At 45.0% G+C, this 25,713-nt stretch overlaps 1 protein-coding gene across 3 annotated transcripts in view; it reads left to right on the top strand.

The window, feature by feature from the left end:
* The window catches only part of PIK3R3 (phosphoinositide-3-kinase regulatory subunit 3), a 79,738-nt gene extending 61,430 nt beyond the window's left edge, over positions 1–18,308 (top strand). For 2 of the 3 annotated variants that reach the window (XM_062623000.1, XM_062623001.1), the window contains 9 exons: positions 876–987; positions 3,463–3,561; positions 5,040–5,220; positions 5,694–5,819; positions 6,581–6,723; positions 7,884–8,060; positions 8,903–8,977; positions 9,355–9,525; positions 10,954–18,308. In XM_062623000.1, coding sequence (XP_062478984.1) covers positions 876–987; positions 3,463–3,561; positions 5,040–5,220; positions 5,694–5,819; positions 6,581–6,723; positions 7,884–8,060; positions 8,903–8,977; positions 9,355–9,525; positions 10,954–11,155 — 1,286 coding nt within the window. In that variant the 3' untranslated portion in view covers positions 11,156–18,308. The remainder of the gene's footprint in view (positions 1–875; positions 988–3,462; positions 3,562–5,039; positions 5,221–5,693; positions 5,820–6,580; positions 6,724–7,883; positions 8,061–8,902; positions 8,978–9,354; positions 9,526–10,953) is intronic. The other variant, XM_062623002.1, reaches the window with a different exon arrangement.
* Positions 18,309–25,713: the final 7,405 nt, after the last annotated feature.

The raw sequence follows: 25,713 nt of genomic DNA, 5'->3' as shown, positions 1-25,713 counted from the left end.
ATGAAGTTGGTTGAGCAAAAACTTGCCAAGTAGAAAGAGCTTCAGTGTGTTGTATTCCCTTCCCTTGCATTGTGTAACCTATTTTGAGAACTGAAATAAAAGCCTGTTTGTCTTGAATTCAGAATAGGGGAGTTCTGGGCAGGTATGCACAAGGCCTACAGATGTGTAGTTCTGCTGGTCGTTTAGAGATTTGTAAGATCACCTTTCCTGTGATAAACACTTCAGCTATGTAAAGAGGTCATTATTAAATGCCTGCACCAAATGTCCCCTTTCCCCTTCCGTTATCACCTCATGTCTAGCGGCATTGAGAGTCATAGCTTTTGTGCCTACAGGAGCCTACATGACACATCTAGTATGAAGTATGAACCTTGGGTCTATGTTGGGTGTGCCACTGCCCAGCTATCACTTCTCTTGCTTGCATTTTTCCCTCTGAAGAAGAGTCTACCTGTTTGCTCTTCCAAGTTGCCATAAGGAGTGGTGATACCTGAGCAACAGGAGTTTTTCCATAGTGGTGCACAGTGTTCTCCAGGATGTGGCTTTCAAACACAACACGCCTTTGTAACTTGTTTGGAGTTCTAGGTGGTGATTGCCTGCATAGTCATGCCTGAGACAGTCTTCCTTTTAACAAAAACTCATGTTTCCTCATATTCCACTCCTTTTTCTTCCCTCAAGTACCTGTTTGGTTTGAGTACTAGGAAATCTGGGATCACAGTGCTGCGGTTGATTTCAGAATTCTTTAAAAATGGCAAATTCCATTTGAGAGAGCTTAAAATTCAAGATGCATATTTTCTCTTGCCTTTTCACTGTCATTTTATTATCAGTTTAGTGATTATTTTCCCCTGTTTACCTTTCTTTAATATGTCCTTCATTTTCAGCTCTTCCTCCAAAGCCCCCCAAACCAATGACTCCAGTCAATACAAATGGAATAAAGGACAATTCCAGTTTCTCTCTGCAGGAAGCAGAGTGGTACTGGGGGGACATCTCAAGGTAAGCAATATTACTAAAATACATTAAAATATATTAATATGTCATTAAAAATAGAATAAGCCTGTTAAAGAGAAAAAGAACGTGCCATTTCAGGCAGCATTTTACAGGAAGGAAATGCTTCAGGGCTAATACTTGGTAAAGCACCTAAATGAAAATATTTGACTGGATTTAGGGCTTGTGCTGAAGTTGTTACTGTTGTGGTGCAGATATTACCAATCTTGGTGACAGTTATTCTGGGTTTGTAAATTTCTTCAGATACACAGTCTTTAAAATAGAGAAAATCAGTTCATTCAAAAGAAAAGTGCTTCTGAATATGTTAACTAATAAGGGTTTGTAAGCATACAACTCTGAGATGCATGCAGTTCTGCAAAATTTCCATAGGAGGCTTGCTCAGAATAAAGAGTTTCATTCTTATTTTTGGTTTCTTTAACATTTGGTTAAATTTGCATGTGTATTGATTTCTATTACATGTTGGTATAAAAATAGCTCTTACAAATGCTAACCATCACCAGCTATACTAAGCAGATGATACAGACGCATAGCAAGTAAGATTTCCCTCTTAAGAAAACCCTTTTCTGTGTGCTTGTGAAAATAGATAGGTTGGGATAAGTTCAGAAAATGAAGTGCCAGATTTTATATACTTAATTGCATAAAAGAATGGAAGTGTCCAGTCATCCTTTCCTCTCTTAAGGCACTTCTAAAGAGTCTACATTTGAATCTGTAATGGGAAACATGAGCATGCTGGGAATGTGATCAGGAATTGCTCAAACTTGTGCACATAATACTTTGAAACACTTTGCCAGATAGGGGCAAGAAAAGCATGTTTGCCACAGTAGTTCATTGACGTTCTCAGAAGGAAAAAAAAGTTCTCATATCTTTATTGTACCACCCTTATCTTTACAAAGCAAACCTGCATAGATCTTGCTTTTGAAGGGCCTCGGCAGTGATATTTTTCTGATAGGTATTAATTCTAAATTGCAGTAAAGTGACAAAACCTGATCCCAAACCCCACTAGGCAGGGTTTGTTTAAAACTGCTCAATATTGGTATCAGTTTATTGACTCTGGATTTGTTCCTTAATTAACAGTGCACGTGATGGCAGGAGCTAATGCAGCACAAATCACATTGGAGTGGCTTTATTAAATTAAAATGTGATACACGTGCATGTAAAGATGGAATTATTTACAACCCTAATTTGACAGCCAGCGGGTACGGACTGCATCAAGCTGTCAGGGCAGGAGCCATGTCTTCTTCAGTCAAGAACATGTGCTAAAAATGTTGTCATGAGCTCCAGGGTGCAACTCATGGGCATAAGCCCAAGCCCTTAGAACATACCTATCCATTCAAAAAGAAGAGAGCTGTTTGAGTTAACTGTGGCCAATGTGTAAAATATTCTGAGAGGACTAAGTGGATATGCGCTTGATGCTTAACAGGAGTCAGTTTTATGAACAGAATGGCTTTCAGGTAGCTGAATCAAAACTAAGGCTATTTTGTAAGAATACTTTAGTTCCTTAGTATTTGAACAAAAAAGCTGCTGTTGACTTTTCTTTTCAAGATGCAAGTAGGCTTCCTGCCTGACTTAGATAATGTTGAGGCTACTGGATAAACTTTAGTTTCCAAATGATAGTATTCAAATTTGTTCAGTGCCTCTAATCCTGTAGGGAGCTGTTTATAAAAGTGAGATATAGAATCTGAGTGAAATAGTTAAGCCTAGCAAGACACTTAATCTTTCAGATGAAATAGTTTTCTAAATGCTTACTGGTACTCACTTTAACTAAACTATTTCTTCATTTGGCTTAAAGTTCTGGACTGAGTATCCTTTTGCTTCAGTTGTAAATAAGGAAAAGTTGCACTGAAGCTAGAAAGGTTGTAGTGGTTTAAAACTAGTGTAAATAAGATCAGAGTTAAGCCAATAATGAGTCTCTTGAGACTAAAACTGTGCTAAACTCTAGACACCTCTGAGCCATGATGCTAGAGACCATTTCTTAAGAGGTCAGGAGTGGCTTCTCAAAGGGCACCTGTTTCCAGTGTGGACTTTAAAACCTGAGCAGATTACAGGGAAAGGTTGTGAACTCTGAGACACAGCTGCTACTGTTGCTTGAACAGAGACTTCTTCCGAAGTGGCAGTTGACTGCAGCTGCTATTTTTTAGTTTAACTACACAAGTTCAGACTTGTTTTAGATGGCCTAGAAGACCGGAGAGCCTGAGTGTGAAAGAGAATTGCCTGTTATTTTGAAGACTGAACTCTTTATGCATGCTGGTGTTCCTTCCTCCAGTGCTGATACCTGTGGCAAAGATGATCCCATCCCTGGCAGTTGTCAAGGCCAGGTTGGAAGGGGCTTTGAACAACCTGGTCTAGTGGAAGGTGTCCCTGCCTGTGGCAGGGGTTTTGGAACTAGGCGATCTTTTCCAGCACAAACTGTTCTATAATCATGTCTTTAGCACTTGTAATTTTACCTTTCTTTCCATTCTCCAGGGAAGAAGTAAATGACAAATTACGAGACATGCCAGATGGGACATTCCTGGTGCGTGATGCATCAACCAAGATGCAGGGAGACTACACCCTGACATTGCGGTAAGCACAGAGCAGTTGTAGTCCACATAGGAAATCCCTGAGTAGCTAGTTGCTATACCAATGACAGCAGTGGCTGTGTAAATCTGGGATGGCTCAAGTTGAGAGATGTTCCCAAAGGAACTGCAGATCACAGAATGAACAAATAAATAGCCAGGTCTGGTAGTTGGTTCTGTTCTACGCATTGAATCCTGTCGCTCAGCAAATATTACTGTAATGATCTCTGTGTAGATTAGATGGGACTCAGGGAGGAGAGCTACTCAGTAGTGCTTCGTAGTTTCAGGATTGCTGAGGTAAAAGGTATTTATAAACTAGGTCTTTGATTAACGGGAGTGTGTTGAATATCAGCAAGCAGCTCTGGAGAACTGAACACAATGTCTTTGTAAAAAAGGGGTTGTAACTAGATGATCTGTAAGGTCTCTTCCAGTCAAAACCACTCTGTGATTCCATGACATATTGAACTGGAGCCATGTTGCTTTCTTCATTAAAATTGCCTGCAAGTGGCAGACTTCCCAGAGCTGCCCCAGCTCTGTCTACTGCAGTTAGGCAGCAGACCTCATGTGACTAGCTGCTGGTGCCTTGCCCAGCCTGTCCAGCCACTTCCCTCTGCCAGACTCCCAGAACTGGTTGTTAGAGGCAAATGGACAAGGTGCATAAGCCACTGCTGCTGTAGCACACCTTTGGGAGTTACTACGATACAGTAGATGTTTGATCTTGCCATGAAATTCTGTTGTCTAATGACAGGTTTGACCCCAAGGGTGTAGTTTAAATTCTACTTTGACTTTGACCTTGAAGTTCACAGCTTGTGCTGTCTAGGTTTGGCATGATTTGGTTATTTTGCTGAATGCAGATGTCTTTGGGAACCAAAATTGAGAGTGCAGAAAGGACAGGATATTGTCTAAATAGTCTGCTGGTTAAAAAAAGGAAGAAATAAGCACTATATTTTTGGAAACCACTAGAATGTATAAATCTGGATTATGTAAAGTCCTAAACTTGCAACCTTCTTGTAATCCTCAAAGGGTTTTGTTTAGGTTTGTGTATCCTGTATTAGCAGCCATAACTCAAAAGACTTGTTAATCACTGTATAAATGTATACTCGGTTGTATACTATTAGTGACCCCAAATTGCAGGAAATAGTGGGTTTGGGTTTTCATATGGCTTCTCTATTTAGCCTTAAGCATACTTCTTTTCCTTTGCAAAACTTCTGGCAATGCTAGGTCTTAAATACCATAAGCTGACTCCAGAATGAACACATAGGAAGAGATTTACTTTGGGCTTTGCTCCTGTTCAAATAATATCTGATCATAATTCTGTGTGTATTGACTCTTAAACTACCTAATATCTGCTAGTATGTAAAGAATCATTATGAAGTGTACAATGTCAAAGCCACTTGCCAGGAATTTCGCTGGTGTCTTTGTTAGCAGCCTTAGTGTTGAAGAGGGATAGGAGTAAAACCTCTAAATGGCTGTGCCACTTTACAGGAAGGGTGGCAACAACAAACTGATAAAGATCTACCATCGGGATGGGAAATACGGCTTTTCTGATCCACTGACGTTTAATTCAGTCGTGGAACTGATCAACCATTACCGCAATGAGTCTCTTGCTCAGTATAACCCGAAGCTTGATGTGAAGTTGATGTATCCGGTGTCCCGGTACCAGCAGGTAAGATCTTCATCAGGTCCCAAAAACTATTAGTGCAGACAAGAAGAAAATTGCAAATGTGTATATAATGTTGTTTTCTGTATGTGAAATGTGATTTATTTTTCTTATTCGAGCTCACCTTGCTCATAATAAGGGGTACTCTGATTTTTTAACTTCAGATTCCGAGCAATTTCTTTTTCCTTTCTCCAATAGGGGTTAGCCATCCTAGAGCTTAACTGTAGTGTGGTTTTGGAAACACGGTACTTTGGCGTAGTTCTTAATGTCCCATAATTTCAGTTCCTACTGTCTGTAAACTGTGGAACTTCTTGCATGGAGAAAGGGGGATTTTAGATGCACTGTTTTTGTTGCGTAGAAATCTGATTATAAAAATTATGCTAATTTAAGATGCAAATATGCATAAGTGGACAAATGAATACTCTGAAGGAAAAGCTGCTTTGCTTGAAGACTTCTTAATGGCTTTTTGTATCACACAGGATCAGTTGGTGAAAGAAGATAATATAGATGCAGTAGGTAAAAAGCTTCAAGAATACCATGCTCAATATCAGGAGAAGAGTAAAGAGTATGACAAATTGTATGAAGAATATACTAGAACATCACAGGTTGGTTCTGCTTTAGCTATCTGTAGAGTCTGTTTCTTGTTGCTTAAAAAGTGAAGAAAATTATATTAACCTGTTACAGCTAACAAAGGCAGTCCAAGGTCGGAAAATGCAAGGGAAAAAACCTAGTAAATTGTGGAACAGAGCAAGGTGGTTTCAGTGAATATTAGTTGTTGTCAGTAGTCCTAGAAGTATGGTGTGTGGCAGGAAGAAAGAGGAGCTGAACTTTGTAGTATAAGGTAGAGTGGTGGTGAAGGCCATCACCTGCAAACTTTGACTGCCAACTTCTGTCTTGGCTGCTGAGTATTTCCAGCTGTTGTATGCTGTAGTGAGAATTGTAGAGGGGCTTGTCCAGGTTTCTTATAAAGGCATGTTCAAATCAGTTAGCAGATATTATGAGTTAAGGAAGTGTGAATACAGTATTTGGACTGCTTCTTGTAAAGTAAGTAGCTCATACATGGAGAGGAGGTTTGCTGGCAGTTTTCCTGTAAACTAAGATGGAAAATATGACTAAAATATTTGAGGGGTTTGCAGCCTAATGGAGAGCATCATGTGGGGGAGGAGGTTTGACTTACAGGGAGTAAGTCTTCCCTGTACTTCCCTGACTGTGCTTGGATATTTGACTAAATTTAACTGATCTATCATGTCTTGACTTAGGGGTGGGGGAAGTTCATCTCAGTCAATTTTAGGAAGCATAATTGAGTCTTGCATTGTGTATTGCCTCATTCTTGCATGAACAAATGATGGACTCTTTCCTCACATAGGAAATTCAGATGAAGAGGACCGCAATTGAAGCATTTAATGAAACTATTAAGATATTTGAGGAACAGTGCCACTCACAAGAGCGATACAGCAAAGAATACATTGAGCGGTTTCGCAGGGAGGGAAACGACAAAGAAATCGAACGGTAGGCTCTCTAGTTGTACTTGCTTATAAGGAAGAACAAGTGTCCCCATTGGCACCCCTGTGAAATTTTTATTGATATTGTATCATATAAATCACTTAATAAACTCGGTCTTTTCTCTGAGACCTTCCCCCAAGGTGTCTGGACCTTCAGTAAAGCCCTGTTCTGTTGATGAATTGCATTGTAGACAGAAGAGGTGGGAGATCTCTGGATTATTCTCTGTCTTGACTGCAGTAAATCAAGCTACTGTGATGAGGACCAGGAGAAGATCAGGAAATAATGATTTAGTTTGCTTATCCCACTTATATTCTGAGCAAATTCAAATAGAATTCCAGAAAACCTTTACTTGCAAACTGTGAAATGTACATAGATCTGGTAAATGTTATAGGCCATAATCAGTTTTAATCATTTCCAAAGTAGATCAGTATTTAATTGTCACTACTTGTTAGTGGACAGTGGTCATCTAACAGACATTCAGTAAGGGCCTCATTTGAAATTGTCCTTCTGTGAAGATAACAGCAGGAAAAGATGTATGTGTTCTGGGTCTTTGAAGAGATGCCAGGTATAATGCCTAACTTGACACACTGCTTTATGAATCATGGTAAGGTAACCTTAAGGAGATTTTCAGACTGGAAGCAGTCACCTGTAACAATCTTGTTACATGATTGTGATGCTACATTCTGACTTAAGATCGATTAACAGGGAAAATAAGTGATTTTCCTGAAATGTACCAAACCTGCAAACTTACCTTGAATAAAGAGACAGGCAGCATTACTTCCTGGTAGCTCTTGATCAGTAATTGAAGTCTTGCTAGTACTCATAGCCATAGTGGGATTGCATAATTGATATACCAAAAAAAGAATCTGACAGTGAGGGAAGAATCTGTTTTAGCTTACCTTCCTAGAGAAAACTTGTTCCTGCATCTCTTCCAGAAGGAAATGTATTAAGGTAAATAGAAGGTTCATACTATGTAAAAAGGTTGTAGGCCTTCTGGCAAGAGGTCTTTTCTGCTGCTCTTACAGTAATTCTCAAGTTAAGATGAGGCTGTCAATTGAAGGGGTTGCTATTATGGTAGTTTTTGTGATACAGTTATGTAAGTGCTACTGTTAAGGGTCAGTCCTTCTATACTGGTTTCAACTCTCAAATATTACACTTGTTTGCAGGATCATGATGAACTATGAAAAATTAAAATCACGCCTGGGTGAGATCCATGATAGCAAAATGCGCCTGGAGCAAGATTTGAAGAAACAAGCTCTGGACAACAGGGAGACTGATAAGAAAATGAATAGTATCAAGCCTGACTTAATTCAGCTCCGCAAAATCAGAGATCAGTATCTTGTGTAAGTAAGCCTGACCTGTACCTCAGAAGAGTGTTTCTGATGAACCTGATCAATGACTGTTTCCACTGTGATAATAGGAATTTAATTCTCTTTTCATAACCAGAGTTCTGTGTGTGCTAAGGTACTATGTTCTGGCATGGGATGTCTGAGCAATTGGTTGGCCTTTTCATGACTTCATTAGAGATTGCAAGAGCCTGCCACAACTAGGTGCACATTCTGTAACTCCTGTAAATAAAGCATTTAATATAAATGAGCTATACATTGAACCTGTGCCTTCTAATACAACAGAGGTTAATATTTTTTGTGCTGGGTGTGGCAGCTGTTGCTCACACCCACCCTTGATTTCACTGACAACCTTTTATCCAGATCCTAAAGTCCTTGGGCTGGAGTCAGTGCACTAGAGTTCTGGCAGAAGACAGAGGGGAAACACTCTCAAAAGGTGGTCTTTGGTTAGAAGAAGCCAATGGCAATACCCGTTTTGTTTTTCCAAGAGAAAAAGGCAGCTATCACAACTTATATTCCACTTCTTTTCTGGACTGCACTGTGCAGAGGCAGTACCTCTGCCTCAGCTCAACAACCCTCTTCTTTCTCCATTAAAGAGGTTACTTCATGGCTTCTTTTTGCTGTGTCCAGTAAAGGAGGCATCTCAGATGATGATGCAAGGAAGTGCTTTTATGGAATCTATGATCTTTCTTGTGGCTTCTGCTGCTGGAGAACTAACTAAGCCCCAGACTGTTTTGTTATCTTGTGTCTAAGCTTCAGCTTGCTCAGTAAAAAAAAAACAACCAACCAACCATACATGTACCCTAAAGTAATGTATTAATGCTTTCTTCTTCTGGCAGATGGCTCAATCACAAAGGGGTGAGACAGAAGCGAATAAACGACTGGCTGGGGATCAAAAATGAAAATATTGATGAGTAAGTGTCACTATATATATGATTTTACTGAGAAGTGTTCCATTAATAAGTGTTTTCTGTTGTGGGATCAGTAATACAAAACATGAGTCCTCTCAGTAAAGGACTGTAGAAAAAAGAACTGCAGAAAAAGGGAGAAATTCTTGGAGGGAACTTTGTGACATGAAGCAGCAACTTTGCTGAAACACAGAGGATTAAACAAAGTTGGAACAGTCAAGTTTGTAGTTGAAGCATTTAATATCTGTCCATTAGGAGTCTGACTTCCCAGTTTGGCTATGTTCTGGTATTTCTTTGAATGACTTCTGCAGAGATAAATCACTCTGTTTATTAACTCCTTTACTGACCACTGGTTAAGTTAACAATTTTTTTTTCTGCTTCAGCACATACTTTGTGAATGAAGAAGATGAAAACCTGCCACATCATGATGAGAAAACTTGGTTTGTGGGAGATCTCAACCGTATCCAAGCAGAAGACTTGCTCTGTGGGAAACCTGATGGAGCATTTCTAATTCGCGAGAGTAGCAAGAAAGGGTGTTATGCTTGTTCTGTGGTGTAAGTCTATTTTCCTTCTCGTTCTAACTGCTCAATTCATAAATCTCTACCACAGCTCTTTATTTTGGAGAACAAAAGCCAGGCATAGCCTAGGCCTACCCATTGGAATGTGTTGAGTGTTTGCAAGAAGACTAGCATGGTAAAAGCTTTGTTGCAAACAAATGTGCTTTGAATGTGCAGTAACTGTAGTCTCTGCAGTCACCACAGTAGCTAGTACAAAATTCTGAAGTATCCCAACTTGAAGCTCTACAGTCTTACATAAATTAAGGCCAAATTCTCCCATATCCTTCCCTGACAAGGAACACATGGGAAGAAGGTAAATGGGTCTGTAAAGCTCTAGTATCTTCTGTTCCCATTTTCAGACATGCCCAACTGTAGATCTTGTATGTTTAAGGTAACAGTGAAGCTTCAGAGGAGGCATTATTTGTGAGCCGTATTTTTTATGACATTCACACAGCCTTGCATTGATTTCTTGTGTTTCTCTTCATTTTATGCTGGTGTAATGGAGGTCAGAAATACTCTGATTCCATTATCTAAAAATCCTTCAAGCCTGCTCTGGAGTGCAAAATGGCTTTCACTGATTTATTTCACATGAAGTTAATTACTTCTGAAAGCAAGTCTGAGAAATAAATATATGAAGGTATATGACCTCAAAGCAACTGAAGATTGTAGTTTTTGCTATGTTCAAGATACTGTTTATCACTGTCACTGGAGTGACTCTGCTCATCAGATGGTTTTGCTTGGTTGGTATTGTACCACAAGCTAGGAAAGGGCTGACATAATGTAACCTGTTCCTACATGTGACTTGGATTATAATAGGCTCCAGTACAGGGATAACATAATACTCCATCTTTCTGGCACATAAGTTTTTTCTAGCAGCTTTGGAAATACTGTGTTGCAGTAACTGCTTTGCCAAGTTAGGGACTCAGTCACTATGACTTCAGATAATGAACCACCTTGAACTCATGCCATGCTTCACATTAAAAAAATGCACACTGAAGCCTAGTGCTGCATTTCATGAAATACTCTTTAGGCCCTAAGAATTTGTGGGCTTTGGCTGCTTCACTTAGTGGAAAGGTATCCAGATAAGTTGAGCTCAAAGTCGTGGCGGAGTTTAGGTGCTTATCTTCTTGGTTAAGCTCTTGACTTTTTGTTTTTCCAAGAATCATTTGGAGAGCAGTGCACTAGGAAACTCTACTGCTGGGGTAGAAGAGGCCTCTTATGTGGATTATTATGCAAGAGTGTTTAATCGTATGCCCTGAAGCAGTGTTTCTTCACAGACTATATTAATCTCCTCTACTTGCATCTACTGGATCCTCCATTATGTAATTTAGTGACTAGCAGGTTGCTGTGTTAGTTAATTGTTAATAGACTGTCACTTTGGGTTTGTCCTTTGATGTTAAACTCTCCTGTTTCTTTTCTTTGCAGAGCTGATGGAGAAGTGAAACACTGTGTGATCTACAGCACTCCAAGAGGTTACGGGTTTGCAGAACCGTATAACCTGTACAGCACACTTAAGGATTTGGTTCTTCATTACCAGCAGACATCCCTTGTCCAACACAATGATTCCCTAAATGTTAGGCTTGCCTATCCTGTCTACGCACAGATGCCCCCCTCTCTCTGCAGGTAAATTTTGGGGAGGAGGAAAGTGTTGGCTATCTTGGATTCTTTTCTACAATTTTTATTAGAACTTGGAGGGCATTCTTTCTCCTTAGACTGCTTGTTTTGCACAAGAAGTGATTCTGTGAATGTGAATCAAAAAGAGGCCTAGCAGCAACAAGATGACAACTTGGGTGTAGGTGTCCTGGTGCTACCTTAAAAGCTCAGCTGTGCTTTTACACTGATACTTTTGTTTCCTTATGAGGGGAATAAACTCAACACAATGCATACAAAAATACTGGAAGCAAAACATCGTTTTGTGGAGATAATCTTTTGCCAGGCACCTTCAGTGGAACCTTCAGTGGAACTTCTGATCGGATTTTGTTTTCTCTTGTTCTCGTAGAGACAATTTGAAGCCTCTGTTTGAGGCATTAGTAATGTCTTTCAGTCTTAAACTCCCAAGAAACTAGGGGGAAACTTTACCACAGCAATTCTTCTCTGTTAATTTTAGCAGCTTCAGTGCGATTCAGCCGAACTTCCGAAAGAGGGCTTGTCTTGAGGTAGCATGGAATTTGGTGAGAGAAGACCAAAGGAATTATGGGAAAGCTTCAGGCTTTTAATTTAAGCAGAAAAATGCTTGTAAAGAAAAGTTGCTTTATTTTTTTGCCAACAGTAACAAAGTTTTGGTTTCAATGGCACTACAGGTCTTCACTTAAAGGAAACGTTTATAACCAAACTGAACACACCAAAACTTTGTTCGTTGCTAGATCGAGCACTTACAGGGAAGGTTGCATTAGCATCTGCACATACTCTCTACACCAAAACTTGAAACAAATAAAAGGAAAAGCTAAACATTGTGTGGCTTCAAAACACTAGATTTATCTGATCTGATGTAATTGCCTACTCTCCTCTTTCTTCACCCCCTTTTCCTCCCATTTCTTAGCTTGGGATTCTGTTTTCAGTTTTTAATGATACTGTGCTTCAGAATGTAAATCAGAATGAAGCTTGCACTCACCTGTTGCAGTTCTCTTGCTGAACAATGACAGACTCTTGTAACACTTGATTTTCGTATAAAGAGGTAGGTACAATCGAATGCTTCTGGATGGCTTATTGCTCCAAATTCTTTCATGAGGTGTAGTCACTTCCAGTTGCACAGAAGTGAGCATGCTAATTATAGATCTCTTCTAATTTATTGTTTGAAAGCTAGGTTCTGAACTCTCCCACCACTGCAGCCAAGCAAGATTTTACACTGGTATCATCTAAATTCCCTTGTAGTTATCAGACACGATGCAAAACACAGGAAGAGAGCTGTATTCCTCAGTTACTGGATGCTTGGTACCATCCTTTGACAAGAGCAGCTGTCAGATACTGGAGGGAGTAGTCCTGGGCTTCATCAAGTACCACAACCCATCCAATAAATCCCCTCACTTGAAAGTATACAAAGCATCTTATTTCCATTCCTTAAAGCTTCTAAAATGAAAAAGAGCTAAGTTTGGCAAACTAAACCACTTGGCATCAAAGCACAACTGGCAAAGTAATTGTTCAGTGTGCAACCTTGAATGTTACTTTTGTTCCTATTGCTGGAAGCAGTTCCTTTGCAATGCACCCATTGTGCAGGACAGGAAGCAGACAGTCATGCAGGTCTGAGAATGCTGTAGGCCTATTTCTGACCCTGGGACTGATTTCCTGTCCAAATGTGGTGGGTTTTCTTTTCTGTACTGCCTGGGCAGCAGTGCTAGGCTTGTTGATGCTTAATGTTTACACTAGAAGTATTATTTCTCTGAATGCCGTGACTTTACAAGCAGGGAAGTGACAAGGCTGGAGCACTGGCAGCCACTGCAGGAAGGGTAGTCTGGTTGCCTGGTATGCCTGTGAGATGGTTTTTTTTGCACTAATAACCCTGACTTATCCCAGGTACTTTCTAATCAGCCAGATTTACAATCTTCAGGCAAAGAATTCTATAGATGCCACTTTACATGAAACAGTACAAAACTTAACCAAAACTTTATGCAAGAAGAAGAAAATTCATTCAAGCAGTTTCATCAAAGTGACCCATGTCTGTTTGTGTGCCCTTCTCTACCACTTCCCCAAGAAAAGGAAAACTGAGACACAGCCTTTGCTCTTAGTGAAAATCTTGAATGGATTCCTCAGTGGTATATGGACATGGAAATTTTTCTTTTTAAAGAAACTTGCCCTACCTCTTGGATAATTTGCAGTTCTAATCTGGTAGCTGTAAAGCTGTCATTCTCACACCTCTTATGCATCTCATGTTCCCTTGGTGCTGGGCTGAGTCCAAATGCTTGATGAGGAAAAGCAGTTCAAAGGCACAAATGATAGCCAGGTGCCTCATGCCTGTGGAAAAACCTGTGCAAGAGGAGTGTCTGTTTTCTCTGCCCTTGTGATCTGTCTGGGCTCTCCCCTTATTTGCAGTGTGAACATTTGAGGCTGATGGGGCACTTCTTTCTGGTCCCTGCTTTTGTGACAGAGACAACCTGGCTGAAGTTTCACATCTGCCTCATTTTTAGGTAGGGTTTGGTTTTGTTTTAAACAAACACAGGTCTGCTTTCAGGCTCATAAATCCTGGCACACCCTCGCAGCACTGACAGCAGCAGGATAGCAGAGCGGGGCTGTTTGAAGTTCCCCCATTGTGGAATCTAACTGATCCTGTGAGGTCTTGGGCCAGGCTCCGGCCCTGTCTCTGCCAAGGTAAATACAGTGTAATTCCATTGGCATCCATGGAGGTAGCTTCGTTTTATAGTGGTGTGAGTGAGTTGGGATTCTTGGCCCCCCACTCTCCGAGATCTCTCTGCTGATCACAGGTGATGTATTTGCTGTGAATGATGCACTCAGAGCCAATAAGCCATCTTGAAGCATTCTTTGAGATTCTGCTTTGCCCAAGCCTTCAGATCAGGGCTATGGGCAGACTAAGCCCACGTTCCTCCTATTTGGCTCTATTACCCTCAGCAGTTTCTCTGAGGCTGTGTTTTGCCGCTCCATCTCTCTGTATTTGGTTTTAGGCATCTGAAGTCCCAGCTGCTCCAATTGCTCCCCTTTGACTCACGCTATTGCACAGATTTTGTCTGCAGCCTTTTTGCGCTTGCAGAGCAAGTGGAAATGGGTGTAAAACCAACTGATGTGTAGCTGGTGTGATCCGTGGGGTAGGGGCTTGGTCCTGTTGCTCTCATTGTGTTCAGCCTGCTTCTGTTTGTTCAGTAGTGTTAGAGCTGGGAGAAACCCCATGGCTTCCAGGAGCTGCTCTACATTTGCATGACTGAGAAATCAGAAATAGGCTTGTGAGCTGCAGGATTAGACCCTACTAGGAGAAGCAGCTGCTAAACCTAAAACAAATACAGGAAATGTGGATATAAAGGCAACACACAAAAACTCAAGCTCTTTTAAAACAGTAAGATGTGAGAAGGTTTCCATTTTAAGAGTCAAAACATCAGGAGGAAAGGGGAAATAGTCTCACTGTTGTAGCAGCTGTCTGTTACCAGACTGCAGTTAGAGGAGTACTGATCTCATTGACCCATATTGTATTAAATATATATGTAGAATTAAGTAATTTTTTGCACAGTGTTAAATGGGGGTGGGGGGTGTTGAAACTCGAATATGCACAGTTTCTTCTAATCTGTTTTGAAGTATATTTGCAGGGATCAGGGGTGATTCAGTATTTTGTATCTGTATGGATGGAAATCAGGTCTACTTCCACAGTTGCCATTGGCCCCATTGCATCAGCCACCAGTGCCATGTTTCTGAAGTCAGTAAGTTACAAATCTTTTTCCACTAGTTTCCTTCTTGATTACAAGTAATCTTAACATGGGAAGAACCAACCTAGAAACAGAGGGATATCCCAGCAGGCACTTCACTGCTATGTGAAGCAATAACATACGGTTGTCCACCTTCCGATAATGGAGTGCTCTAGATCTGGGGGTTGTGTTTTGGGGTTTCTTTAGTTGTCAGCAGCAGCAGATTGGGTCTCTGCTTTGCACCACTGGTAGTTGCAATCTAGAGTTATATCCAGCACACCCCTCTGTCTTATGCCAAAAATAAATGCTCTTTCCACACCCATCTCTCTTGATGTGGCAGATGGTCAAGAAGTTTTCCATTTAATGTGATGGGCCTGATTATTTTCTCACTGACACTAGTGTAAGCAAGACTTCCACAACCAAAAGCCATTCCCAGGAAAAGAGCTTGTATTTAATCATACCTGAATTCTAGTCACAGCAGGGCAAAAATCAGTTTGTCCTTCACAGAGCCAGGCAACTGTAATAGGGACTGTGGAAATTGATGTTGACACTTAATGCTGTTTTGGGGAGGACAGGGGAAGGAGGAGGGTCTTGGTTGTCCCAGATCCTGGCCTCTCTGCAGGCTTAGGTGGCACTATGTCTGTAATTGAAGGCTGCAGCTGTTTAGAACAGCGGACTTGCTATAGGAGTGTCACACCTTGTAAGTTTGGAAAAGCCCCTTCTTTGGTACTTGAACAATCTTGCTTCTGTTTTTGAATGTCTGTTTATTTTTTACTTCTGTTACACTAACAGGGAATAAAAATCTGAAATGTTAGTGAGTCTTGTATGCTTGCTGCATTGTGCAGACATGAAACAGGTACTGCTGGTGAATCAGGAGGGGTAAGAGACAGGTTCAAAATGCAGTTTTACAAAGCACTATGACAGGTTGGGGGTTGTTTTGTTTAGACCATATTTAAAATCAGGTTTTCTTAAGTGTAGTTTCCTTAATGTTGATTTGCAACCTCTGCTTTTGGAACAGCAAAATCAAAATAACATTCCTGAAGAACAAAGATGCTGTGAGAGGAGGGGGATTAGGCTTGCTCAAATTCAGCTTTAATGAAGAGGAAGGGTCAGCATCCTAAAGCATCCCTCTGGTTGTAGTTTGAAGCAGTATACAGACCATGAAGTAGGACCTCTGTCTTGAACCACAAAAGAAAGAGGAGATACCAAAGCAGACCCTTCCCTTTGGAATAATCAGTGGTACGCTCCTTAAATGTGCGTGCAAGGAGATGGTTAGGAAATTCGTAGAAGTCCTTAAGAGTTACTCCTCTTTCTGTATCAAAAGGGAACTTGCATTGCTGATCCCCTCATTTCCCTTGGCAAAATGTGTGCAGCCAGGAGAAGGGAACTGAGTTACTAGCCTAGATAAACATGGGCCTGTTCATGAAGCAGCTTGGCTAGTTAAGTAAGTACTGCGTGAGGAGTAGCTTTGGATGGGGTTAGATGAAGTTTGTCCAACATTTTTGTGAATCTTGCATTCTGTGGGCAGAAATATTTTCCACCAAATGGCAAGGGGGAAAAAAACCAAATCTCTCTTGAAATCTTTTCAATTCCTTCCTGTTTGTTCACAGGGGCAGATAGGGAGCTTTAGCTTGTTAACTGTTCAGATCATGACAGTGCTTGAAGTGCTGGTCTTTGGGGCTAGCTCCATACAATTAGTGCAGAATTAGCATTTTTTTAAATTGCTATTGGCATAGACAATGTATTTTAAGACGAGACTCAGCATTTGTTCTAAAATTTGCCTTTAAAAAGTACCATGTGAGCTTCAGAGGCAAAAAAAACCACATGTGAGAACGGGCCCTTTTTGACTGAAAAAAACCACCTCTTTGATCAACCTGTATTAGAGAAAGCAGCTTTAATTTGATGTCCCCCTCCGCCACCTTCCCTTGGGATTGCTCCTGCGAGATCAGCGTTGGCCAACGCTGTACTCAGCAGTGCTGTATCCATGGCTTTCCAAGTGGTTTTAGCCAAGAGGCTTAGGATTGTTTGGAACGATGATTGCATCCAAAGACCAAAAAAGGCTCCAAGGGTGAATGCCACCGCCCCCCACCCGGCATCAGTCTCATTGCTTAGAGGGGGGGTTGTAGGATGCTGGGGCCAGCCACAAGCTGCCTCTGAGTCTGCGTTGGCTATGGTGGGGGTTCATGTTTGGTCGGCTGCTGGGGGTTTTGGTCTGTTTTGTTTTTGTGAGTGACTTCTACATCCAGCAAAGATATGTTTGATGAAACCTGTTGATTTTGTATATCTGGCTGTTTATTGCACCACGGGATTGTAATGGTCTGCATCATCTGTGTGTGTGTGCGTGTGCGCGTGTGTATATGTACTGTATGTATATAGATATATGTAAAATATATTCACGTACACATTTATATGCATTAGCTGTAAGTGGCACTGCCCCTTAAAAATAAAACAAAATTCCCTGTTAGCACATTCTGCCATGTGTTGAGGCAGAATTGGGTTTGTTTTTGTCAAATGAAAAGGAGTTTATTGTGTTCATCTTGCGTATGTGCTTCTGAAATGCTGAACTCTGGATTTCCTTGGGTGGGGGTGTCCTACTTTGTTTGTAAACCCAATTGAATTGGGGTGTTACTTGCTGGGACAAAGCATTCAGCTTTGGTCCAAGCAAAGGTTTAGCAAAAGAAACCCTTTTGCTCTCCTGCATAGCACAGGGAGCATTTGCACGTTTCAGTAGCCCCCAGATCCCCCTGTCCAGAGCTGATGTGCAATGGGTGGTGTTGGTACGTGTCCCTTTGTGAGTGGACTCTTTGTATAAGGTGTGGTTCAGTGTAAAGCATGAGTGGGTGTTTGATCTTGTATCGAGGGCTGAAATAACAGCACACTCCTTTGTATAACCTTTGCATTAATGTTTCTGCTTTTCTTTGACTTCTATTTTCTTTAAGGGAAACTGCATCTGTTAAGAACCTGCTTCTCCAGAAGCTATCAAATTGTTTTGTTTTCCAGATGAATTCCAGCATGTAACTTTGGTACTCTTGTTTGTTATTTGTGTAAAACCTGTTCTTCTGTCGTTTATGGTGTAGTCAGAAAAAAAAAAAGGAAAAAAAAAATTAAAAAAAGGAATTCATGTAGTTTAACTTTTAAAGAAAAGAATCAAACTGCTTCATAAGGAAACCAATTGTATGTTAGTGTTTTCAGACAAGTCATCCTGTAGTTCCTAGCTCAGTAATGCAACACTGTACTTGTCACCAGGTGTGTTCCAATTTTGCTGTACTTTCTTTTACTAGATGGTTGGGCTTTTAAATCCCAGACACTACGCATCCTGGGCCTACTTGCTCTAGATCAAAAAAATGCAATAAAAAGTTGCAATAAAGCACATTGACATGTAATGTTTTCGAAGGATGTACTGACGGCTGTTTCTAATAAATCCAGAACTGCAGCGTGGTGGGGCTCTCGTGGTGTTAGCTGTGTTTGTGTCTCCTGGCTGTGAGGCCATGAGCACCTTCTTTAACAGAGGCTTTAAAGAGTCTTGTAGAGGTCCAACTTGCTGTAAGCAGTAGCTGAAGCAGCCAGGCCCCAAAACCCTTTTGGGGCCAACGCAAAGGAGGGCTGCATGTAGCACATGTGAGCTCCTTAATGGAGCCTTTCCTCTGTTCCTTTTACAGTGTTTTTAGAGAGAGCAGGAGCCATCAGCAGCATTCTTGCATGCCTCATTGCCTCCTCTGCCACCAGGGAAAGCCATGTTTATTGATGGTGCTCCTGGTGCTGGGAAGGGGAGGGAGGGCTGGTGCAGCCTTTTGAAGGACCCAGCTCATCTGGATGCATTGGTTTAGAGCCTTGATTTTGCAAGAGTGTGGGAAATCACAGGTTGGTTTCCCAATACCGTGAGCACCAGGCACTGGGGCCACTGAAAAGTCAATGAGTTTGTGGGTGGTGGTGCTGATCCTCCTCAAGTTCAACTGGAGGTGTTAGCAGGAGCGTCACAGCATGCTCCCAGTGCTGCAGTGATGTACAGCTGAGCTCTGGGCAATGCAGCAGCACAGCCCTGGGATTTACTGTCCCAGGCTGTGACCACACATGGGGTGCTTGGGGACGGGGTTTACCACACACATACATCTCCATGTGCATGTTCTGCATTTTCCATTTGAGGTCTTGGGAGCTCCTGAAGAGAAGCTCAAGTTGCATAGGGCAGCCTGACGGTGGCCAGCCAAAGGGCTGGGGCTTGGGCTTGGACAAGTGTGAGGACTGGCAAGGGTAAACCTGGGGCGCTTCAGCCCTCAAACTTGGGAGTGGGATGGGATGGGATGCTGCACCAGCATCCTTCGACAGTCAGGGCAAGGGAGGCCTGGTCTATGCATGGCTTGTCTGGCTGGGGCTGCAAATGGCTCAGTGCTTTTGCAACCCGATGAGTGGACGTTTTTACAGACTGCTGAGCGGTGTTCTTCCAACCTGCTGAGTTGACCATTTACAACAAACTGCTGTGCTAGCATTTCCTCATTGTGCCAGGTAAGCCTTTTTGGCTGCTGAGTCAGCGTTCCCCCCATCAGTGACCCACAGGCCCGGAGCACCAAAAAGGTCTGGAAAGCCCCTGGTCATGGCACTGGGGAGTGGAGGGCATCCAAGTGGACCCCGAGAGCTTGCTCAGGCATTGACCTTTATGGTGAGCAAGGAGGATCTCCCATATTAAAGCACCTCAAGATCAGGTCCACTCTGTCTGCAGGGATGGTGCTCAGTGCTGGAAGGATGTGGCCACCCCAGATATAGCACCCGGAGGCAGCAGGAGCCGTATGACTCCCAATGGATGAGCCATGGGCGCTGCGGGTTGATGTCCACCACATCAGCACCCCTGGGTGCCTAAACGGGAGGAGAGTAAAGGGGAAAGATGGGTGAGAAACTGGGAGGATGCTGCAAGGGGACTGGCTCTTTCCTATTATTATTTAGTTTATTTCTTTTACTAAGGGCTGATGAGGTGGGATTACAGGAAAGATGTCAGTCCCTAATTGGGGAATCGTTTTTCAGGGCTCTGCCAGACAGTTTGTTTTGTTATGAAAACATTACAGCTGGGAGCCGGCGTAGGAAATTTCCAAGCAGCTGTGCTGACTGGATGGAAAGAAAAACACCTCCCAGCTCAGATGTCTGCGCAGAGAAAGGGCAGATCCGCGGGATTTTTCCATCCTCAGCCTTGCCACGGAGCTTCCTGCAAGTCCCCTGGGTTCCCCCATCATGCACAGGACCTTTCCCGGGGGAAGGTGATGTCCTAGCAGTCCCGGGCATGGCCCTACACGGATGGATAGACAGACAATCCCTGGGGTGCTTCCATGGGCTTCCTGTTCCCCCTGGGGCAGGCAGGAGGTGGTTGTAGTGGAGATTCAGGGGGAGATCTTCCCCATGGGATAAAAATATCCCAACCCATCTCCCAAAGCCCATCCTCTGTCAGCCAAAATGCCTTGATATAAGGCATCACTGGTGGTTTGGAGGCCGGGGGCTTGCTGCAGCAAACAAAGCTACTCCACTTCTCCTTGGCTTCAGCTCTTAAAATAGACTGGTTTTAATCTAACAGTTTAATAGGTACCGTGTTGCTGGGCAGCTGGAGCAGCACAACCACCAGTTGTAGCTTGAAGTATCACAGACATTCATAAATACATGGTGAGGCAGTTCAGGTGGGCTGCATGGTTCCTTGTTCCTTATAGAAATGACAAGAGCCATGGTGGCCTGTCCCCTCCATCCTGCTCCAATTATGTGGGGTTGATGCATGGGAGACTCATCTGCCATTAATGAAGCAGCTGAGCATGGAAATGCAGCCAGTGCAGCTGCTTCTCACACCGGTTCCCACCATGATCGGGTCTGGGTGGGTGGAAAGGTGCCTGAGAAGGAGCAGGACCCCAAGGATGCACAACCAGGGAGACGCAAGGAGGATGGAGGAATATTGTCCATAATTCTTCCCAACAATTTATGACACAGAGCTTTTCCTTCCCTTGGAACATCAAGTCCAAGCTTGGAGCAGGGGCCAGCAGCTTTCAAGTAAATTGGTGCATTAGGGTTGGCCATGGATTCAGCATCCCTGTTTCAGGGGAAATCTTGTCATCTCACTCGCCAGGTTTCATCCAAATTGGAACAAAATGGGAAAACACAAAATCTGACTCTGGACAATGCTTGCAAGGGGAAAAAACCCAGCACAACGACTTCATTTCAACAGGTACAGTCCCACACCAGTGTTAGCCTTTCTCTACTGATAGCATCCCATTACCCAGAGAGGTTCAACGAACGACGTCTCGCCCTGACTGAGATAAACCGCTTCACTGGCTACTGTTTTCTCCCTGAATTTTCACCAAATCTTCACTTTCTAATGACAAAATGTTCTCCCTGGGGCAATCAAATTGACTTTGTGGAGAAGCAATGGGTGGGGGACAAGCTGCTGTGGCACCCTTTGCATGACGGCTTTGTCCTCCTTGGGGCAGAGAACATGGCGGAGAAGGGGAGAAAGGGCTGCAGAGCCCTTTCCCTTCCCCGTGCCTGCCAAACTCAAGCCATTCTCCCAGCCTTGGAGCAGAGAGGGAGGAGGAGGAGGGCAGGCAGCCTCCAGCCCCATGCCTCAGGCCCAGCTGGCTCCACTTCCCAGCCCTGATGCAAACCAGAGCAATCCAGGGGCCAGTTCCCAGAAGGGGGATAAGGAGCAGGAAGAGGAGCATTAACTGTCACAGTAGCCCAGGGTTCCACAAAGGCAAGTCCCAGATGGAGCATGTGCCCCTTCATCCCACGGGAGCAGACACACTGGCAGATACGCCTCTCCCTGGGCTCCTGCATGAGCTTCTCTGGGGAGAAGCGTGCACGGAGAGGTCTTTACCCAGACAAGGCACTCACCAGCCACAAGCCTGCTTCAAGCAGAACCGGCACCAGAGCGCTTTCCATCCCTTTTCCCTTTCCTCCCTCTTTCAAGGGAAGGGGCTGGCTGGGTGCGCCGGGAGCAGAGCCAGCCGGCCCGGCGCAGGTGCTGTGAGCGCTCCTGCGGCCGCTCTGCCAAAGGAAACACAAACATCCTACCCAAAGAAAGCACCTTTCATCAGCAGCGCAGGTTCCCGTTTCTGCACAGGGCCGGCCTGTTCTGGGCAGCTTTCCCCTTGCACCGAGCCCGGCCGAGCTTCCCAGGCTGGGCTTTGGCCAGAGCCGCCCTTCCCATCCCACATCAGATCCATCAAAACCAGTCAGCGTGACCGCGTCCCAGACCTGGGCGGGATTTGAACTGGCCTGATGTGAGGCACTGCAGTTAAAGGGACTGAAGTCAGCCTCAGACCTTCAGGCTGAGAGCTGGGGATGTGGAACCTCGGGATGCAGGACCTGGAGATGTGGGATCCTGGAGATTTGACACCGAGGGGATGCAGGAGCCCCAGTGCTCCTTAACTCTGGCAAAGAGAACTTTGGCCAAACCTGGCTGTCCCCAGCCCCGCAGAGATGAGCCCCCCCACACACACACTTAGAAGCAGATGTTGGGGGGAAATTCCAGGTGCATCTTATGAAATAGGCCAGGACCACAGAAATAGCTAAATAAAAAGGAAGAAAAACAAAAAGTGTAACTTTGGCCTCAAGTTTGGGAAGAGGTGTGGAGAAGACAGGAATCCGGGCGGAAGAGGAGGTGAGCAGGAATGTAAGGGCACTTGGATGCACATCATTCATGGAATAAATAGCTCTGGGTAGCTCATACCTGCCCTCGGAGGTGGGTGGGCGGGTGGCCAGGGAGAGGAGCAGCAGTGATTCCTCATCCTGCCCCTGGGCACCCATCAAAGCTCTGCCGCTGAGTCAGAGCTGGGCTGGGCCCCAGCTCTTGCCCCCAGCCCCTGGAATTCCACAGGGACAAACAGCAGGCCGAGGCCCCAGGAACAAAGCGGCTTTTCATGGCAGTGCTTGGCCAAGGAAACCGGGAATATTTCTGTGCAAGGGCTTCCAAAGAGCGCCTTGCTTTGATCCCGGGCACGGGGCAGGTTGTTGGGGTTTTTCTTTCCTTTTCTCTGTTGCTCTTGGTTCTTTTCATCCTGCTTCAAGGCGTGACTTTTGTGAGTGCTTATAGCTTCCAGGAGAAACTTTTTGCTGCTCCAGGAAGGAAAACCTCTTGCTGGGAGCAAGGTACAGGTGATGCATGGCTCCAGTGATGGATGGCTCCATTGATGCACCCGTCAAACCCCAGCTTCATCCTCCCCTGCTGCAAGGATTTTGGGTGCAGCATCACCGTGTGTGAGTCCCACAGCCCCTCTGAGGACGCAGCACTCCTTCTTTGCACCCAAGGGGGAGAAATCCCTTCCCGGGGGAGCTCCCTGCAAGCTCAGGTGTCCATCACCATCATTTTTAGCTCAGAGGTTGGTTTCTGAACCCACTTGGTAAATCCCAGCCTTCCTTGGGGTGGGAAACCCAAAGAGCTCTGTGGCTGCTTCCCAAACCATGCCTCTTCCAGAGGAACTGGGAGCTTGCACACTCAGGAGACCTTCCAGCCCCCCCAGATGATGAGGACGGGCATATTTATCCTTACCAGCCCCAAACCTGATGGATTTCCAGCCAGTTTTTATGTTCTTTTAAACATTTTACATGTCATTTAGACATCTCTGTCTAAAATCCACTCTCATACCCCAGATACAGAGGGAGAGGATGCCCCCCCCATCCCCACTGAGCCCATGCTCAGATCCAGGCTCTCCCCTCCTGCAGCCCTAGGGATGGTCCCCACAAGCCCATACACGGGCACAGCATGGGTTACGTGTGACTCCCCACCAGGGCAGGCAGGCCAACCCTCCCCGCCCACTGCCCGCATCCCAGGTATTTTTAGGCAGCAGGAAACACGCTTTCACTGCCTCCAGTGCAGGGATTGGAGGGGATGGGTGGGATGGAGAAATGGAGTCAGCCCCGTGTGATCGCCACTGCCCTGGGATTAAAGCTACCCCCTCCTTTTCTTCCTCCTTCTCATCTTCCTCCTCCTCATCCTCCTCCTCCCAGCCCTGGCGGATGTTGCCTTTGGACAGGACCCTCTGCCACCGAGTGAGGCCCGTGTGCTGTGGGGCCATCTGGAATCCATCACCCACTGCACATGGGGACGCCAGCCAAACCCTTGCCCTGCTGCTCCTGCAGCACTTTGCTTCCCAGGGGAGCACTTGTGGATGCAAAAGGGTGTCCCCCCCTTCCTGGCACAGTTGAGACCCTGCTGTGCGATTAGCAGTGGCTGGGGAAGGGAAGCAGATCCCCCTCCACCACTGACAGTGGGAACAGCATCAGGGAACCCCAAACAGCAGCAGCAGCCCATGGGAGCCAGCCCCATGCTGGGGAATGGGGCTTTTCCCCCAACAAACAATAGGTTGGCACCTATGAAGCACTGGACATGAAGGATGCACCTTGCCAGCTGGCTGGGAGGAGCGGTGAGTATTCCCTGAATGGGAATACATCACTTGTTCTCCTCGCACTGGGGATTGCCATGGGTCCCAGCTGAGCCCTGGACCAGGAGACTGCAGCAGCCCTGAGGCAGTGGGACATGGGAGAGGGCTGCAGGTGCCACAGGGCATTTTTGGCTCTGCCATTGCCTCCCTAAGCATCCTCAGGCACATCCCTGCATCCCTCCCTGTGAACCCGAACAGTATCTGGGGCTATTCACCTCTCCCTGAGCAGCAGATGTCCCATCCAGCGAATAGTGCACAAAGGAGCATCATCACCCTGTATCCACAGCGCAGTGCCTGCCCTGAAAGTTCTGCTGTTCGTCCCTTGAGCTGTCCACAGGACAGGAAGCAGGATTTGGGGCAGGATGGGCCAGAGGGCCCTGAATTCGGGGTATGTCTGCACACATGTGTGTGCATGTCCTTCCCCTGCGCAGGATGGCCCCAGCAGGCAGAACAAGGAGCCATCCCAGCTCTGTTACCTCACACCACCACACACTGCCAAATCCAAAAGACCTCAGAATCCACGCTTGGTCTCCCAGTCGCTGGGATATCACATCCAGCACAAGGATGAAACAGGAGTGTCCCATGAGCAGGAGGGGTTCCCCTGGGCGCCAGAAACCAGAAAGCATCTGCCTGCATGGGCAGTCCTGGCCTGGCTCTGGTTTTCCTGGGGAAGAGGAAAAGCGGGGTCTCCATCCAGCTGCAAAACAGCTGGGTGGGTTGCCTGTGCCCCCCAGCCTGGTCCAGGAGCACGGTTCAGGCAGGCCAGGGGCTTGGCTGCTCCACAGGGCTGCTCCACCACCATTTCCTTGTGCTTCAACGCTTACATCCCCAAGTGAAGTTTTCCTTCCCATGGCCCCACGGCTTTCTGCTGGACGGCGTCACATCCAGCTGGAGACCTGGGAAAGAGGTGAGAGGGGGAAAAGTCCTCCTGGCCCAGAGCACTTCATGGCTAACGCAACCAGGAAGGACAGAGCATGGGCATGAAGGGGCTGGGGGGAACGCGGCGGTGGGCACCATCAGCCCTGTTCCCTTCTTTGTCCCCTGAATATCCTTGCCTTTTTAATGGAGAAACAGGGAAAGGGGCAGTTCTGGGGAGCAGCCTGATCCATCCACCCCAGAGGAGCACCCTCCACCACCATGGGAACACGCATCCCCAATCAGGCAAACCCAATGGCACTCACAACCCTAATTAATGATTAACGAGCATCCAGCACCTGCATCAGCTTCTATACCGACAGGCGAGAGCAGGAGCGAGGCAACAGGAGCCCATTTGCCTTCATACTCCCTGCGGAGCAGCCCGGGATGCCACAGCAGCGAACCTGGGGCTGGAGACCCTTACGAGCCCATCCTGATCTCCTCCTTCCCGGCTCCAACAGAGCAGCCGCGGCTACCGGAGGATGGGGACGGGCAGGAAACGGGCTTTTGCGGTGCTGGAGCAT

This window comes from Pezoporus occidentalis, unplaced genomic scaffold (genome assembly GCF_034315485.1).
Source record: "Pezoporus occidentalis ecotype Australia unplaced genomic scaffold, CSIRO_AGI_Poc_V1 ctg25, whole genome shotgun sequence".
NCBI lineage: Eukaryota > Metazoa > Chordata > Aves > Psittaciformes > Psittacidae > Pezoporus > Pezoporus occidentalis.
The sequence above is the reverse complement of the archived record's forward strand: the minus strand, read 5'-3'. Positions and strand labels throughout refer to the sequence as shown.